Source organism: Peromyscus leucopus, chromosome 14 (genome assembly GCF_004664715.2).
Source record: "Peromyscus leucopus breed LL Stock chromosome 14, UCI_PerLeu_2.1, whole genome shotgun sequence".
NCBI classification, from domain to species: domain Eukaryota; kingdom Metazoa; phylum Chordata; class Mammalia; order Rodentia; family Cricetidae; genus Peromyscus; species Peromyscus leucopus.
Window position 1 is genome coordinate 78,747,259 of NC_051075.1, and position 17,401 is coordinate 78,764,659.

Here is a 17,401-nt window from a genome sequence, read left to right on the forward strand (position 1 = left end):
TCCCAGCACTTGGGAGGCAGAGGCAGGTGGATCTCAGTGAGTTCGAGGTCAGCCTGGTCTACAGAGTGAGATCCAGGGGTTGGGGATTTAGCTCAGTGGTAGAGCGCTTGCCTAGCAAGCACAAGGCCCTGGGTTCAGTCCTCAGCTCCTGAAAAGAAAAAAAAAGAAAAACAAAAGTGAGATCCAGGACAGCCAGGACGGTTACACAGAGAAACCCTGTCTCGGGTGTAAAAAAGGAAAAAAAAAAAACCAACAAAAAAAAAAAAAACAAAAACCCTGCTGTTTGTAAAAGCAGTTAAGGGCTAGCAATTGGCCCAAATCCCCAAACAAGGTAAAGAGATTCTTAATCTCTGGAGGTCTGCAGGGGTCTGGGGAGAAGGTGTGTGCATTAGACAGCAGGCTGCTCTTTGTCACTGTTCCATCACACTGTTGTTTCTGCCTCTGCCTGAACCCAAACCCTCTCCCAGCCTGACAGAAGTGTTCGCTTACGCAGCTAGCCCTGCCTCACTCTGTGCCACATCTACCTGTCGGCTGAGACATCAGAAGTCGATGTCCATGTCAGCCTCTGGGCACCCCAAGATGATGTTACCTCCAATAGACAGTGAAGGAGATAACTTCAAGGCTATGTAAGAAAAATGCACATTCCTTGTGAAGCTAATGTGTACCCACTGCTGCTTAATTTTGTGCTGTGGATTTTATGGTTCAAGATTTTGTTACAGTTGTCCACAAGATGTTCTTCCGCCATATAGTTTTAGTGAAGCACATCCTGTCTCACTGTGTCTGTGTTATCTGTGTCTGTATGTATATATGCCTGTCTTCATGCCTTGGCATACATACTACAGAGGGTATAAAAAATCCCCACCCCAACTTGCTTTCAGCATGTGGGATTTTACATTTATGCCATCTGTGTGCTTCTAGAAACTTTTTGGTTGCCTGTTCCTTTTCACATGCAAGACTTTCTTTCCTTTCGGCACAGTTCTCTGTGTGTGTAAGCAGCTTGAAAGGGAAGTAGAGGGGGAAAATGTGAGTTAGCCATTCTCTACCCTACGTTAATCTTGTCCTTGAAATGTACATATATGGTGTTCCTAAACCTTTTGAGCTTTGTCTCTTGTCCTGTTCCTTTGATAGCCTTCCCACTGAGCTTACCTTTTGCCCCTAAGTCCTGTTTTAAAGTATCCTTTGGATCTTGATTCACAGTGGCTGATTTACTTCACTGTATGTAAGGAATATTGTGCTCATAAATTTTCATTTGTTATGATTTCGGGAACAAAGATTTCTCTTTTTCTGCTTTCCTAGCACTATTCCAGATCAGAGAACTCCAGTCGCTTCTACCCACAGTATTAGCAGTGCGACCACTCCAGACCGGATTCGCTTCCCAAGAGGCACGGCCAGCCGTAGCACTTTCCACGGCCAACCTCGGGAGCGGAGAACCGCAACGTATAATGGCCCACCTGCCTCACCCAGCTTGTCCCACGAAGCCACACCACTGTCCCAGACTCGAAGCCGAGGTTCCACTAATCTTTTTAGTAAATTAACTTCAAAACTCACAAGGAGGTAAGTGTCATGTGCTGCTGGTTCTGTTGAAGCAAATACAAAGAGAAAAAGTAAATGTCTTTCCTAATTAGTGAAGCTGCTGCCTGAATCCTTTTTCATTCTTCCCCTTAGCTCGTGTGTGTCCAACTTCAGATTTGAAAGCTTTAAGTAGAGTTACAGAACTCAGCATCTTTTCACAATACTAAAACTTGTCTAGCGCTTGGGTAGAAGTATCATTCTTTAATTATTGTTTGTATTGTTCACACATCTGTCCACATGACATACCTATTTCAGCTTAGCAGACACGAAGAAAAACACTTGCACTGTGATTGTGTCTGAACATGAAGCCATCTGTCTCTTCCATGTCTGCCTTGATACCAAGTACCTGACCCACTGAGCTACCTCACCAGCCCTGTAATTGACTCTGGAGCTCATCAAAGTCCTTCTGTTGAGTTGTCTCCTTTGTGCGCTCTGGTTGTGTAAGACTGTCGTTGACTGAAAATCCCATCGTGTAGGTGGGGGCTGTAGAGATGGCCCAGTAAGAGTGCTTCCTAGACAAGCAGTGAGGACCAGCACCTACATAAAACGCCACAGACCCGCTGCTCATACCTGTGACCATTGCTGTGGTGGCCAGAGACACGACAATCACTGAGGCTTACTTCCCACTACACTTTTTCTAGGTTCAGTAAAAACCCGGTTTTAAGAGCATTTGCTGCTCTTTTAGTTTAATCCCAGCACTCAGGAGGCAGAGGCAGGCAGATGTCTGAATTGGAGGCCAGTCTGGTCTATAGAGCAAGTTCTGGGACAGCTAGGGCTACATACACAGAGAAGCCCTGTCCTGAAAAACAAAATAGCATAGATTGGGGCGGGGGGTGGAGCGGCAAAAACTGGATTGTTGAGACGGCACTTGTCACACAAGCCTAACAGGCACATCATATGTATGGATGTCAGACACAGACCATAAAACACTTTTAAAGGAAAAAGTTAACTGTCATTTGAAGGCTTATTTTGTGGTAAGTTAACCAGGTAGATATTTGCAGATGCAATTTGTTTGGTTTGGGTTTTTTGGTTGTTTTAGATTTTGTTTTGTTCTTGTAGATTTATTTATTTTGTTTTATGGGTACGAGTGTTTTGCTCAAATGTGTGTCTGTGCACCACCACATGCATGCATGCCTGCTGCCCGAGGAGGACAGAAGAGGATGTCAAATTCCTGGGAACTGGAGTTCTGGACAGTTTTGAGCCATTATGTACGTTCTGGGAATCAAACCTAGGTTCTCTGCTAGAGCAAGTGCTCTTAACCACTGAGCAATCTATGGCTCTCATTTTGGTTTTTGAGACAATATCTCTGTGTATCCCTGACCTGGAATTTGCTATGCAAACCAGTCTGGCCTCGAACTCACAGAGATCCACCTACATCTGCCTCTGCCTCCCGAGTACTAGAAGGAATGAAGTATTCAAGGTCACATCTGACTATATAGTTTTTAATAATTTATTCATTTGTATTTTATGTGCATTGGTGTTTTGCCTGCATGTATGTTTGTGTGAGGGTGTCGGATCCCTGGAACAGGAGTTACAGACAGGTGTGAGCTGCTCTGTGGGTGCTGGGAATTGAACCTGGATCCTCTGGAAGAGCAGCAGTACTCTTTACCACCAAGCCGTCTCTCCAGCCCTCCTATATAATTATTTTCTACATACATACATATTTGTATAATATGTGAGCATTTGTATCATACACATTTTATGAGTGGTACCTATAAGTAATCCACACATATTTCTACATGTACAGTGAGTGCATAGCTATATGAATAGTCTGTTCTCTAGTCTTCTCTCCACCTTCTATTTCATCCCCATGGTCTGTTCTATACATGGACATGTTCCCCATTCTGTAGAAGAATGAGGATGAGGTTCAGAAAGATCAGACACAATTTTATATCCTACACCAGAAATGTGTCTGAGCCAAATCTGCCTGGCTCCAGAGCCTGCCCCCCAGGTTCATTTTCTAATTAAACTTAGTTCATGTCATACAGTGTGGGAACAGAAATTATATTAAGGTTTCTTGTTTAAACAAAATATGCATCATCATTTTTATAATTTATAGATACGTCTAATAGTTTGGGTTTTTTTTTAAGATTTAAAAAAATTTTTTTTATTATTATTTGCATGTACCCCCTGCCTGCCAGAAGAGGTCATCAGATCCCATTATAGACGGTTGTGAGCCACCATATGGGTGCTGGGAAATGAACTCAGGACTTCTGGAAGAACAGACAGTACTCTTAACTACTCAGCCATCTCTCCAGCCCCTAAATTTTATTTTATGTGTATGAATGTTCTGCCTGAATGTATCTCTGTGTCTGTCTGATACCCATAGAAGTCAGAAAGAAGGCATTGAACCTCCTGAAACCTGATGCAGATAGTTGTGAGCTTCCTTGTGGGTACCAGGAGTCAAACTACGTCCTCTGCAAGAGCATCAGTGTTCAGACCACCAGGCAATCTCACCAACTACCCCACTCCTGGCTTTTTATTTTTTACTTTTTATTTGAGGCAGGATTGTTTGTTTGTTTGTTTGTTTAAGCAGGGTTTCTCTATATAGCCTGGCTGTCCTAGAACTTGCTCTATAGCCCAGGCTGGCCCTCGAACTCATAGAGATCTGCTTGCCTCTGCCTCCAAGTGCTGGGATTTTTTTTTTTTCTTTTTTTTAAATCCCTGCACTCAGGAGGCAGAGACAGGCAGATCTCTGATCCCAAGACCATTCTGCAATCTGGTTTATGGAGTGAATTCCTTGACAGCCAGAGCTTCACAGGGTTTCAAAACCCTGTCTGAAAAAATGAAAAAAAAAAAAAAAAAAAAAAAAAGCCAATAATAATAACTAAAATATAGGAGCTAGATTTTGAACCAAAAGCACTAGTTGCTCTTCCAGAGGTCCTGAGTTCAATTTCCAGCGAGCACATGCTGGCTCTTCTGGCATACAAGTGTAAGTAACATTCAGACAGAGCACTCATATACATAAATAAATCTTTAAAAAAAAAAATCCTTCACTACGGTTAATTCTTTATCTTCCTCTGGACAATAATTCTCAGGCTAAAATTGTAATTCCTGAAAGGCCATGATATTGACACTTTGATACCATGAGGGAGAGTCAAGGTGGCTTAAGTATGACCATCCAGCCTGCAGATTTGGAGAGCTTTAGGAACTCCACAAGCAGAATTCCCAACCCTAGAGATGGCTCAGTGGTTAAGAGTGCCATAGTGATCTTGTAAACAACAGGAGTTTGATTCCTAGTGCCCACTTTATGTGTGTCACAGCAACTAGAGCTTCAGAAGGATCTGATGGCACGCACACACACACTTAAAAATAAACAAATAGCCAGGCGGTGGTGGCACATGCCTTTAATCCCAGCACTCGGAAGGCAGAGCCAGGTGGATTTCTGTCAGTTCGAGGCCAGCCTGGTCTACAGAGCGAGATCCAAGACAGGCACCAAACATGAATGAATGAATGAATGAATGAATGAATGAATGAATGAATGAATAAGTAAAACAAGTAAATCTGCTCAACACTACAGGCAGTATAAACTCCAGCCCAGACACATGTTTCTGCACCTCAGATGTTGGTCCACAAGATCCCAAGCATAGTACAAGTCTTCACTGTGTCTTCCCTTCCCTCTACCTTATTTGGTATTAAAAAAGGTTTGAGAGAAGAAAAATTAAGAAAAGTATGTATGTATTATTTAACAGTAACTTTCTTTGTGAGGGGCTGGAGAGACAGCTCAATGGTTGAGCATTTACTGCTCCTTTAGAAAACCTGTGTTCCATTCCCAGCACCCACTGACTATCTACTGCTCCGATTCTACAGGACCCATCTCCTTCTGGCCTCCTTGGGCCTATGTACATGTGGTACAGTTACATAGTGCAGGCCAACACGCATACACCTACAATATATAAATAATGTTTAAAAGATGTTGTTGTTGAGCTGGAGAGAAGACTCAGTGGTTAAGAGCACTGGCTGCTCTTCCAGAGGACCCAGGTTCAATTCCCAGCACGCTCATGGCCACTCACAGCTCCCTGTAACTTCAGTTCAAGGCATCCAACACTATCACACATACATGCAGGCAAAACATAGACAGATAGATAGACAGACAGACAGAAGAGAGAGAGATTTTTTTTTTTTTTTGAGAGAGAGATTGATTTTTAAAAAGGCCTTGAGTAGGCATGTAGTTTAGTGATATAACTCACAAGGACCCAGTACTGGGATAGGAAGGTGAAGATTAATAATCATTTTGAAATACTATTTCAAACATATATCTGGTTGTATCTAATTAAAATATTTTACATGCACAATCTTCCATACAGTATTTATCCTGCTGTGTGCCGTTTTTTGCTCTGTGTGATGTGGATAGCAGTTGTCTCTAATAGTTAGACACTATCCGATTCGTCAAAGCAAGTGTCCAGCTGTGGTTCACAGGCTGCGTGCACTATGGGATAGCTGTGAATGGAGCCCAACACAGTTACAGATGACAGTGGCATGGACAAGGTCAAGAGTTTGGACTTAGCTGGGCGTGGTGGCGCACGCCTTTAATCCCAGCACTCGGGAGGCAGAGCCAGGCGGATCTCTGTGAGTTTGAGGCCAGCCTGGGCTACCAAGTGAGCTCCAGGAAAGGCGCAAAGCTACACAGAGAAACCCTGTCTCGAAAAAACCAAAAAAAAAAAAAAAAAAGAGTTTGGACTTTCTAAAAGCAATACAAAGTTAATCCCAAATTAGAGAGGAAAAATCCAAAAATGTTATTTGGTGCTTATGTGTGTCTGCGGTATCTATTACGCAATGGGCTTTTCTTGTCTACACTTGCCCAGAGGTGCTTACTGTGTGGAAGATCTTGTCAGACTGTTCCGCACAGCCCATGTGGCTTCCTAAATTTGTTACTATTGTTTTGGTTTGGTTTTGTTGTTTTTGAGACAGGGTTTCATGGAGCCCAGACTGGTTTTAAACTCACCAGGTAGCCAAGGATGACCTTGAACTTCTGATCCTCCTGTCACCAGGACCTCCAGAGTGTTGGGATTAAGGATATGCCCTGTCATGCATGCTGGGCAAACACTTTACCATTACCAAGCATCATTACCAGCCCCACCCCCTTTAATACAGGATCTTGCTATATAGCACTGGCTCTGGCACTGATTTTATAGACCTGCCTGGCCTCAGATTTGCTGCACTCCCTGCCTCTGTCTTCCCATGCTAGACTGTAGGATTATGCCGTCACACAGAGCTCAGTGGCGATCCTCTTCAGGTCTAAATGGCTTACAATTAGGTCTTTTGTATTTATGTAGCAGAAGTCAAGAAAGTTCTGTTCATAAGATAGTCTGTAGGAGTCTGAGAAATATTTATTACAAGTACAACAAAGTACATGTTATTTCTTTAAGATATTGAATTTGCAGCATGGTGACAGGTCTGTAATCTCAGCACTCAGGTTGAAGCAGGCTGCAGATGCAAGACCAACCTTTGATAGATACAGCAAGGCCTTGTATTAATAATAACATCATAATGATCATGATAAATTTTTAAAGACTGAATTTTATCTTAACTTTTTAAATGAATTTAATTATTATGGATAAGCATGTTTTTATGTTTGAAATTAAAAGACCACATACTCAAAATTTAAGTGTTTATAATAATTTTACTTTTTCAACAAATGTTGCTTTTATTGATTATTAGCCAGAAGAGGAGCCATGGTGTTTGGTTTGTTTTTTGTTTTTTGTTTTCCTATTCTTTCTATAATTAATTAGATTTTCTGTTTAATTTGTACAAGTCTTTTTTGTTAATTTTTTTTTTTGGCTTAATTTCTTTTAGAAACATGTCATTCAGGTTTATCAAAAGGTAGGACTTATATCTGTACACTTACTTTTCAGTCCTCACCCCACCCTCCCCAAATGGCTCCTGCAATTAACATCAGGTTTGGCTTTTTGGTCCTGTTTTTGTTTTTTTGTTGTTGTTTTCTTTTCTTTAAAACTAAACTTTCTGCTAAGAACTAAATTCTCATGTCTTTGAAAGGAAACTGGAAAGAAATAGATTAACTCTGTTTGGCATATTAAAGGAACTATAGCACCCACTCAACAGAAGGCCTGTGCATGCCCTGTGCACTCTCTTTCTTCAGTAGAATGATTTAGCATCCAGATAATTCTGTCTTGGTACTAATAGCACTTAGCATGCTCCTGTTTAAAGAATGGGATGTGCAGTAATCAAGTGTACAATTAATGGTGTGTGTAGCCTGAAGCATACCGAAGGTAAGTGGTGATTGTGTTAGTCATCACTTTTGCTTTACCGAAATTGAGCTGGCAAAAGCTGGCAAATGACAAGGTGGCTGATAACGCTGGGGTTGGAGACAATCCAAAACAATCCTCCGGTCTGATTTGGTTTGGCTCATTTAGAAACTCAGATGTGAGTAGACACTCAGATGTGAGCAACTTCACAGCAGAAATGTCTTATGTTTTTGGAGAATTGAGGAGCAAATAGTATTCTGTCTAAAAGCCACGTCCCAGTGAAGAAAGTATGTGTCATTGTTTACTAGAGCATGATGGTAAGTGGGGTTCCAGTTGGGTTAATATTTTTGGTGTTGATAAATCAAAAATATTGATGTCCTCGGAATGTGCACGTACAAGGCAGAAACACTGCTATTAAGGTTGCTGCCTAGCCAAGGTGGTGCATGCCTCAACATCACCAGGGAGGCAGAGGCAGGCAGACCTCTGAGCTCCAAGGCCAGTCTAGTCTACATACTGGATTCTGGGACAGCCAGGGCTCCAAAGAGAGACCCTGTTGTTGTTGTTTTAAGTTCCTGCCTGCCTCTGCCTCCCAGGAAGGCCAGGCTGCACTTTGGTGTTTATGAAGCATGATCTCTTAAAGAGTGGAGAAGTCGGCTTCCTTTTTGTTGCCAGTGCCACTACATGAGGATGGTGATCTTCCAAAATAGCAAATTTTCAGGACAGATTTGTTATATTTGAGTATAGAGGTCTACTGATAACCTCATTTCTTTTTAAATGGAAACTGTACTGTGTGGCGTGGTAATAGAACACAAAACAGAACAGCTCAGGTCAAATCCACAAATGGGCACAGCAGGAAGAAAACTGATGTGGACGCACAGCTTGCCTTTTACAAGCTTTGTCCTTGGAGACTGCGTCATCAACGGTCAGATGGAGGAGGAGTTTGAATCAGTTCAGTGGTAACTGCCATGCCTAGGCTTAATTCATTGTACAGTGTTTGTGTTGATGAACGTGTGGCTGTGGACCAGTATGTAAGATTTCTTTTCTCTTTCCCACTTTGCTTTGCTTCTACGTTCTGTTCATTGAGACTTCCAACTGAATATGAGAGGAACGGGAGATATGAGGGCTCAAGGTGAGGGAAATGCTTTTTACTTCAAATATTTTCTAAGTACTTACCTACCTCATTGTTGTGACAGAGGTGATCAATGCCGTTTTCTGGTTATTCGTTTAAGTACAATGGGCCTGGTTGGGGCTGTGTCAAGGTTCTGGTTCTAGAATGTTCTTGAGGCTGCTGGCTCTACTTGATGGACCTAGGAGACTGCTTTGCATTCCAGCAGCCACAAGAGGGCACTGGTGTGCCATGAGAACCTTCCTGAGCACCCTCAGCCAGGCTTCACATTTGTGTCTTGATGCCTTGAATAAGGTTGGGAGGGCTGAGACAGTGTTTTCTTTTAAAATGATGTAGCTCTCCTTGTGTGAAATGGAATCACAGGTAGGCTCAGATTCCATCTCTGTAGTGGTAGGCCTCCTACTATGCTTTCCAGTGCAAGTTCTGATGATGCTACTGTTCCAAGGGGAAATCTTCATTGGCACCTGCTGCTTGACCCTCTGTCCCTGTGAGACCCTGAGCACTGTGTAAGCTGCCCTTTCCAGGTAGACTTGGAGTGAGCTCCAGGCAGTCTCTTCCCAGGCCTGTCCCAGCTTAGAGCAGGCTCTGCCTTTCCATATGTATTGCCCCTTCCACAACAGGAAGGTAATGATGGAACCTACTTCCTGGTATGGAGCAGGAGAAGGTTTGCCATGCAAGCGCTCTATAAGGGCCAGTGGTTTTGTCTATGCCACTCTGACCCAGTGTGGTGGCTCCATGCCTGGGGTGGGTCTTGAGTGCATTCTGCACTTTCCTGCCTCTGTGCGAGCATGGTAGCACACACCTGTGGTCCTAGTACTTGGGACATAGAGCAGGAGGACCAGGAGGTCAGGGCAGTGCAGTCTGAGCCCCGTGAGACCCCATCTTCACAAAAGAAGCACACCCACAAACAAAACCCCACAAACCCTCTACTGCTGGTTCCACTGAATTAACTGAGTTGTGTGTGACCAGTCCTGCTCTGCCCCTGCCTCGCCCTTCCCTCCTGTGACTCTCCAACACCAACAGACTGCCCACAGTTTTTATGCTGTCTCTGCCTCCTCACCTAAAGTTCCTGATCCCAAGTGTTGCCAAGCTTGTGCTTGCCTTTGTAACCTGCAGACTGTCTAACGTAGCTATTTGGCCTGGCTTTGAGTGCTCACCTCATACAGACCACTCATTTCAGTTCTCCACAGACAAGTGAGCTGTAGCATTTCATTTTTCTGTCTGTTTCATTAAGATTAGATCATCTAAGTTGTGGTATTTTAGTGTTTGGTTTTGCCTGTTATGAGGTGGGCCTCCCTGTTACTCAGGCTCACCTCAAGCTCCTGGGCTCCTGGGATCCAGTCAGCCTCCTGAGTTTCCTGACCTGCATAGTTTCACTATGAAACTCGAATTTTAACAAAATGGAGAAACAGCAAGGGAGATGGTGAGGACAGAAGGCTGGCCTGGCTGTGCATTCGGCAGCTAGCTGAGGAACCTGTACGAAACTATGGGGATACTGAGTCAGCCTTGGAGCACTGATGTTGTGTGCCTGGGACAAGCATAACTGCACTAACAAGCTGTGGGTCAACAACGAGCAGGAGGTTGCTGTCAGCACTCACCCTGTGCAGCAGGGGGCTCCTGCACAGTTTCCAGCCAGGCAGACCCTTGTGTGCAGTGTTTACGTTTAGAGATTGGGGATACAGGCGTGTACCCCTCGGTATGTGTGAGGTACTTGGGGTCAGTTTGCTTATGTGCTGAAGGAGTTGATAATCAGTTAGCTAAGGTGGAAAAGAGTCTTTTTCCAGTGCAATTAAAAATCACCCTGCCCCTGTGCATTTCAGTCGCAATGTATCTTCGGAACAAAAGGATGAAAACAAAGAGGCAAAACCTCGTTCACTGCGCTTCACCTGGAGCATGAAAACCACTAGTTCCATGGACCCCAGTGATATGATGCGGGAGATCCGCAAAGTGCTGGACGCCAATAACTGCGACTATGAGCAGAGGGAGCGCTTCCTGCTCTTCTGTGTCCATGGTGACGGGCACGCGGAGAACCTGGTGCAGTGGGAAATGGAAGTCTGTAAGCTGCCAAGACTGTCTCTGAATGGGGTCCGGTTTAAACGGATATCAGGGACATCCATAGCTTTCAAAAATATTGCTTCCAAAATTGCCAATGAGCTAAAGCTGTAACCCAGTAATTATGGTGTAAATTAAGTAGCAATTTAAGGTGTTTTCCAGAACACTGATGGAAATGTATAGAGTAATATTTAGGCAATAACGTCTGCATCTTCTAAATCATGACGTGAAGTCTGAGGACGGGAGCACGCCTGGGAGCGGAGGCTGGCCTTTTCTACGAATGCACTACATTAAAGTCTGTGACCCGTGCCTCTGTCTTGTGTCCATTGCCCTGGGAGTCAGAGTGTCGCACCATCTGCACGTGACTCCTGTGTGTGGTGTGAGTGGACGGTGTGTGTGGGAAGCACTGCATTGCAAACATCTCCTTACACTGGCAGCCAGCATTACTAGTACCTTTGTGGGAGATCATTTGGTGCTAAAACATTACAATTGCCAAGAAGGAAAATACTGAATTACTGCTAAGAATTAACCTTAAAACTAGTTGATAATTAATACAGGTTTACAGTTCATGCCTGTGGTTTTGTGTTTGTTTTGTGTTTTTTTGGTTTTTGTTTTGTTTTTTAGTGCAAAAGGTTTAAATTTATAGTTGTGAACATTGCTTGTGTGTGTTTTTCTAAGTAGATTCACAAGATAATTAAAAATTCACTTTTTCTCAGTAAACTCTTGCACTGTCTCCTAATGCTGTGTTGAAGCCTCAGTCTAAGGTAGTCCTGAGGCATGCTGCTTGCCTCCACCATCGGGTTGAATAAAGGCAGAGGACGTGTGGGAAGCATAGTGTTAAGTACTCTGCATAGACCCTAGCATTTTAGCTGAGGAGCATCCTTTCTGCCAGCCCTCCTGGTCCCTGGGAGGGGATGGTAGCTGCTTAGTCCTTGGGGACCATGCCCTCCCATGAGGAAACACCAGGCCCTTGCCATCACGGAGTGGGTTTTTTCCATGCTGTACCCGATATTCCTCTCTCTGCCTGTGATTCACACATGAATCAGACCTACAGCTTTTTCCCAACACCCACATGGTTATATAGAGGGGGGTAATGAACTTGACACTTAGTTTGACATTTTAATGTCACAGCAAAGTTGTTACATTGATTTAGAGTTGTTGTTGTTGATTGATTGGTTGTTGTTACCTGGGGCATGAAATCTAAACTAGCTTAAGTCATGGCTGTTTGTTGTCTTGTCTGCTGTACAAGACAACAGGGTTGAGCATCTCTGTCTCCCTACGGCTTACACTCCAGCAGTCAGTCAACAAACAAGAAGTGGGACCTTAGGAGCTGGAGCAGTTGCTGAGCGGTAGGAGCACATACTACACTTGATGAGATCGTCCAGGGTTTAATTTCCAGCATCCATATCTAGTAGTTGACTGGTCATGAAACCAGCACTTAGGGTCTTCCTGAGCACTTACACTCACATGCATATTACACGCATACACACACACACACACACACACACACACACACACACATTTATATGTGATTATCTGTTAAAAAGAAGTGAGGACTTGGAATGGGATATGGTGCGAAATAATGTGAAATACATTGCAGAGCATCTTGGGAGCTCCAGAGGACACAGGGTCCCCAAGGCCTGCAAAAGAGTGGAGATGTGATGAGGACGGCTCGCTAGGCCTCACAGCAGCTGCTTTCCCTGAGAGCTGCAGGGCTCCCAGCCGGCCTGCTTGGGTTGTCAGCCATCTCTGAGAGCTGTTTCTGGAATCCTTCGGAAGGGGAGAGAGCTAGAAGACAAGAAAGCCCAGCAGAGGCCTTCAGACTGCATGGCTAGCTTGAGGGGGTGGCGTGCTGCTGCTTCAGGCTCTTCGTGAATCTGGGGGGAGAAGGGAAAGCAGAGATGACAGTTTCTGGTCTCTGGGGGGGGGGCGCTGTGAACTGAAATGCAGGAAGCTGGGGGAGGAAGAACCCCAGGGGAGCAGGTGACTCAGTGAGGTCGGAGGGACCCAGGGACCTTCAGGAGGTGGACGAGGACAAAAACTGAGTAGAGCCGAAAGGCCATCCTGATGGTGTTGAGAGGTCAGAAGTGGCCAGGCAGGCAGCAGTAGAGGAGGGGAGGCCCCTGGCAGCAAGTCAGCCGTGACTGCAGGGCAACTGCTCACCCTGGATTCAAGGCCTCTAGAGCTCGCCAGCCTCTCGGGGTGCCGCCAGCTGTGTTCATGGCCCTTTAAAACGTCAAGGACCCCAGGGCCCACCAAGACAGAATGGCTGCTGTCCAGGTACAGGGGCTTTTCCTGGGCTACACATGCAGACTGTGCCCACTGGTGCTCTTGGCCACTGTATCTTTATAACCCTCACTTTCCTCATCCAGGCAGAGCTTCTGAGTTGTTCTTTAAGGGTATTGACCAGCTGTTACTCCATGAATCTTGCCCTAAACTGGGTATGATGACATGCCTTCCATCAAAGCACGTGGGACCAAAGTAGGCCGGTCTCCGTTAGCCGAGTCCTTGACGGCCAAGACTACCCTGGGAGACCCCATCTCAAAGAATCCTGCCCTAGAAACCCAATCAGGGCATGGCCCACACACAATACCTGCCTTGTCAAATAGGACTCATGCTGGGTGTGGTGGCACACAACTTTCATCTTGGCACTCAGGAGGCAGAGGCGGGTAGATCTCTGCAAACTGAGGCCAGCCTGCTCTACCTAGAAGCCAGCCAGAGCTGAAGAAACGGAAAAGGAGATGGCTCTTGTGAACTGCTCTTCCATGGCTGTATTCTCAAAGCCAGTGGAGTGCTAGAGGTCTGCCATGTGCCCTGAGGAGAACAGCACCTTCTGTGCGAATGCAGGCACTCTGCGGGGCTGTGTGCTGCTGCTGTTTGGCTGCATTTTAATGTTATGGATCAAATGAATAACTGTCTCTAAAGGACCAACAGTCACTGTATTCCTGAACTGGTTGTATTTTGAAGGCTTACTAATCTATTTTTTTACTTTGTTGTTTTGTTTTTTTTTTTAATCTTTATACTAGTTTTTGTTTTTTTAAACAGGTTTTCTCTGTGTAGCCCTGCCTGTCCTGGAATTCACTCCGTAGACCAGGCTGGCCTTGAATTTTAGATCCTCCTGCCTCTGCCTCTCATGAAGGGATCAAAGGTGCAATACCACTGCCCAACAAGAAGGCTTACTAAAATTGATGTGTTAGTGGCAGCATTTTAGGTCAAAACACAGAAACTCTACCATCACAAGGACAAGGAGACCATGCCCTTTCTTGTCCAAAAAAAAAGCACTAACATTGAAAGTTGTTTCACAGACCTAGACAGTGCCACATACTTTTTTTTTTTTCTTGTCTGTTTCCTGGGAGTATCTCAAGTTAGTTAGGGAACCTGGGAGGCAGTGTGGTCCTGAGAATAGGGTTGATATGCTAACTTGCCTACCATAGGAACATGTGCCGGGCTCTTAGGACCTCTTTCGTCTCTGGAAATGCTGGCCCACTACAGAAGTCTGAGGCCAGCATGTAGGGCACCACTTGGATCGTTAGTTCACTGTGGTGGGACACACATGTAATCCCAGCACTTGGAGTTGGAGGCAAGTGTCAGGAGTTCAAGGGCAGCTTAAGCTACATGAGATTCTGTTTTAGTTTAACATGGTGCAGGGGGTGAGGTGGGGGGTATGAATTTAAAAAGTACTTCACAGGGAAGCACCCAACCAGTTCATGCGAAGGTGCTAAGTTTCTCCCCTCTGGTTGATGTAGGAGAGGAGCTCAGGTGTGGGAAGGCCCAGGGAGAGCGAGTACCATTCCGAAGCAGGACCATTTCAAAATGCATCTTACCGGGAGGTCAGCACCTTTGTGGAAAACGGATTAGAGCCAGGTGGGGTGGTGCATGTTTATATTCTCAGTCCTCAGATGGTCAGTGCCGTAGTAAGTCGTCTAAGTACACCAGTTCAGGAATCCTACCGCTGACAGTAGTGCCATTGAGAATAGGACCTTGGCCAGGCCACAAAGAGGGTGGCTGGCTGGCTGGGTAATAGTGACTAGACAGAGAGGCCTAGATTGGCGTTTGTGCCTTGGTAGGTCTGACCGTCTGGTGTATAGACTCCTTTGATTTTTTTTTTTTCTTTCAAAGAGTATCTCATGTAGCCTGGGCTGATCTTGAACTCTTGTTAGAGAGTGTACCACCATGTCTGGAAAACCACTGTATTTTTTAGCATCCCCCCCCCCCAAGCTTTCTCTTTATAGCCTTGGCTGTCCTGGAACTTACTATGTAGACCAGGCTGACCTCTAACTCAGACCCACCTCCCTCTGCCTCTCCAGTGCTGGGATTAAAGGTGTGTGCCAGCACTGCCTGGCAAACATTTTTTTTGTGTGTGTGAGAGAGAGAGTGGGGTGTGTGTGTGTATGTGGGTTGGGTTGGGTTGGGTTGGGGGGATGATGCAGGAAAATCTCTGATCTTCAAAGCAACTTTCAGGACAGTGGGACTTCATAGTGAGATCCTCCAGAGGGGGTCAGGGGAGAGATAGTGAGCCTAGCACCTGAGTGCAGGCAAGTGGGAGGGAGGCTGTTGGTGCTCCTCAGACAGTGCTCCTCCCAGGATTGTTCCCTCACACTGTGGGCTTTAATCTACCAAGTCCGGGCCATCTGCACCACCACCACCCCCTCCACAATTTAAGGCTTGTATAGGGTAGAGAAGCTTCCATCTCCTGCATCCCAAGTACCTAGAATAGTGCCAGGCACAAGTGCAGAATGGGAGTGTGCAGAAGTGGTGAGGAAGTTTTGGATGTCTCCAAAGGGCAGGACAGTCTTAGTGGTTGAGTGTCCCACCCCCATGGCGGCTCCTCTCAACCAGCAGCAGCTGTGGGGTCAGTTAACGCCTCTGACCTTTTGACGTGCAGCCATCGGAGCCCTTCCTGGGGGACAGAACAGGTGGAGACCCAGAGGTGGGGCTGGGAGTACAGCCAGGGTACTGGATGGCATTGTCGCTTTGACCTCCACCAAGGTCATTTGGTGATTTTGCTGTTACTGTTTCCTTTTTGTTGTGAGACGATTTTGCTGTTGAACAGGCCTGCTTCAAACTGGAAAGAGATCTTCCTGCCTCTGCCTCCTGTAGGATTGAAAGTGTACACCACAATATCCAGCTTAGTGTTTAAAATATTTTGAACAGTGTGTCACCCCCATAACATGGCCACTGTTGCACACATGAGCATACCTTGCCAGGTGGGTCATTATTGTAGCTCGTGGTTCACAGCTAGGTAAGAATGTTACTTAGTTTTCTACCTCATTCTACATTTTGGGTTTTTGTTGTTATTGTTGCTTTGTTCTTTGAGATAGGGTTTCTCTATGTAGCCTTGGGTGGCTGACTGGCCTGAAACTCAGAGATCTCCTGCCTCTGCTTCCCAAGTACTGGGATAAAGGTGCATCACCATGCCCAACGCTGGGTGTTATATACTTTTGTTTGTATTTTGAGACAGATTTGTAGCCGATGCTGTGCTGGAACTCACCATGTTGCTTTTTCTAGTCCCAAACTTAATGCAGTCTTCCTAAATACTGGAATTAAAGTGTGAGCAACCACATCTAGGCCACCTACTTTTTATCATCCATCTCAGGTGTCTTGTACCGTTTGGATTTCTTTCTTTAGGTGAGGGAGTAGTGTTTGAGACAGAGTTTCTCTGTGTAGTTCTGGCGGTCCTGGATCCCACTCTGTAGACCAACTAGACTGGGCTGGAACTCAGAAATTCACCTGCCTCTGCCTCCCAAGTACTGAGATTAAAGGCGTGCACCACCACCACCTTCCAGCTACCGTTTGGATCTTAACCTATAAAATGTGGTAAGCCTGGACCTTGGGCAGCATGAAGGAACCAGTACTTCTTCACATCCCAGGCTATGATCCTCTTCCATGGGAAAGCCTGATCTGTCCCAAGGGCTAAACTTGAGCTGTGGACTAGACCCCAACCATCTATGGCCAAGGAAACATGCCACACTGGGGTGTTTTTTTTTCCGGGCACTGACTGTGGTTGGCTGTGGGTCTTAATGTCAGCTGTGGTTAAGCTGACATTGCAAACCCAGAGCTCCTTACTTATTTTCCTAGAACCCTGGGTACTCATCTTGTGACTCCTGGTTGTTGATAAGTTGGGGGCTTTTGGGGGGGAGGGTCTCAATGAGGAACAAATATGCTGGAAAGATTGCTCAGCTGTTAAGAGCATTTACTGCTTCTTCAGGGGACCTGAGTTCCTAGCACTCACATCAGGCAGCCTCAACTGTATCCCCATCCAAGGGGTCCAGTGCGGCCTTCTGGCTTCTGCAAGCACTTGCACACATGGTACACAGACACACATAAAATATATTTTAAAAGGAGAAACAAGGGGGCTGGAGAGATGGCTCAGTAGTTAAGCACACTGACTGCTCTTCCAGAGGACCCAGGTTCAATTTCCAGCACCCACATGGCAGTTCTTGAC

At 45.4% G+C, this 17,401-nt stretch overlaps 1 protein-coding gene across 9 annotated transcripts in view; it reads left to right on the plus strand.

The window, feature by feature from the left end:
- Positions 1–11,676, plus strand: part of Mark3 (microtubule affinity regulating kinase 3) — a 94,503-nt gene extending 82,827 nt beyond the window's left edge. For 3 of the 9 annotated variants that reach the window (XM_028883759.2, XM_028883752.2, XM_037210870.1), the window contains exons 15-19: positions 468–626; positions 1,297–1,554; positions 7,369–7,395; positions 8,863–8,907; positions 10,725–11,676. In XM_028883759.2, the coding sequence (XP_028739592.1) occupies positions 468–626; positions 1,297–1,554; positions 7,369–7,395; positions 8,863–8,907; positions 10,725–11,070 (835 nt within the window). In that variant the 3' untranslated portion in view covers positions 11,071–11,676. The remainder of the gene's footprint in view (positions 1–467; positions 627–1,296; positions 1,555–7,368; positions 7,396–8,862; positions 8,908–10,724) is intronic. The other 6 variants (XM_028883756.2, XM_028883757.2, XM_028883754.2 and 3 more) reach the window with 5 other exon arrangements.
- The last annotated feature ends 5,725 nt before the right edge of the window (positions 11,677–17,401 follow it).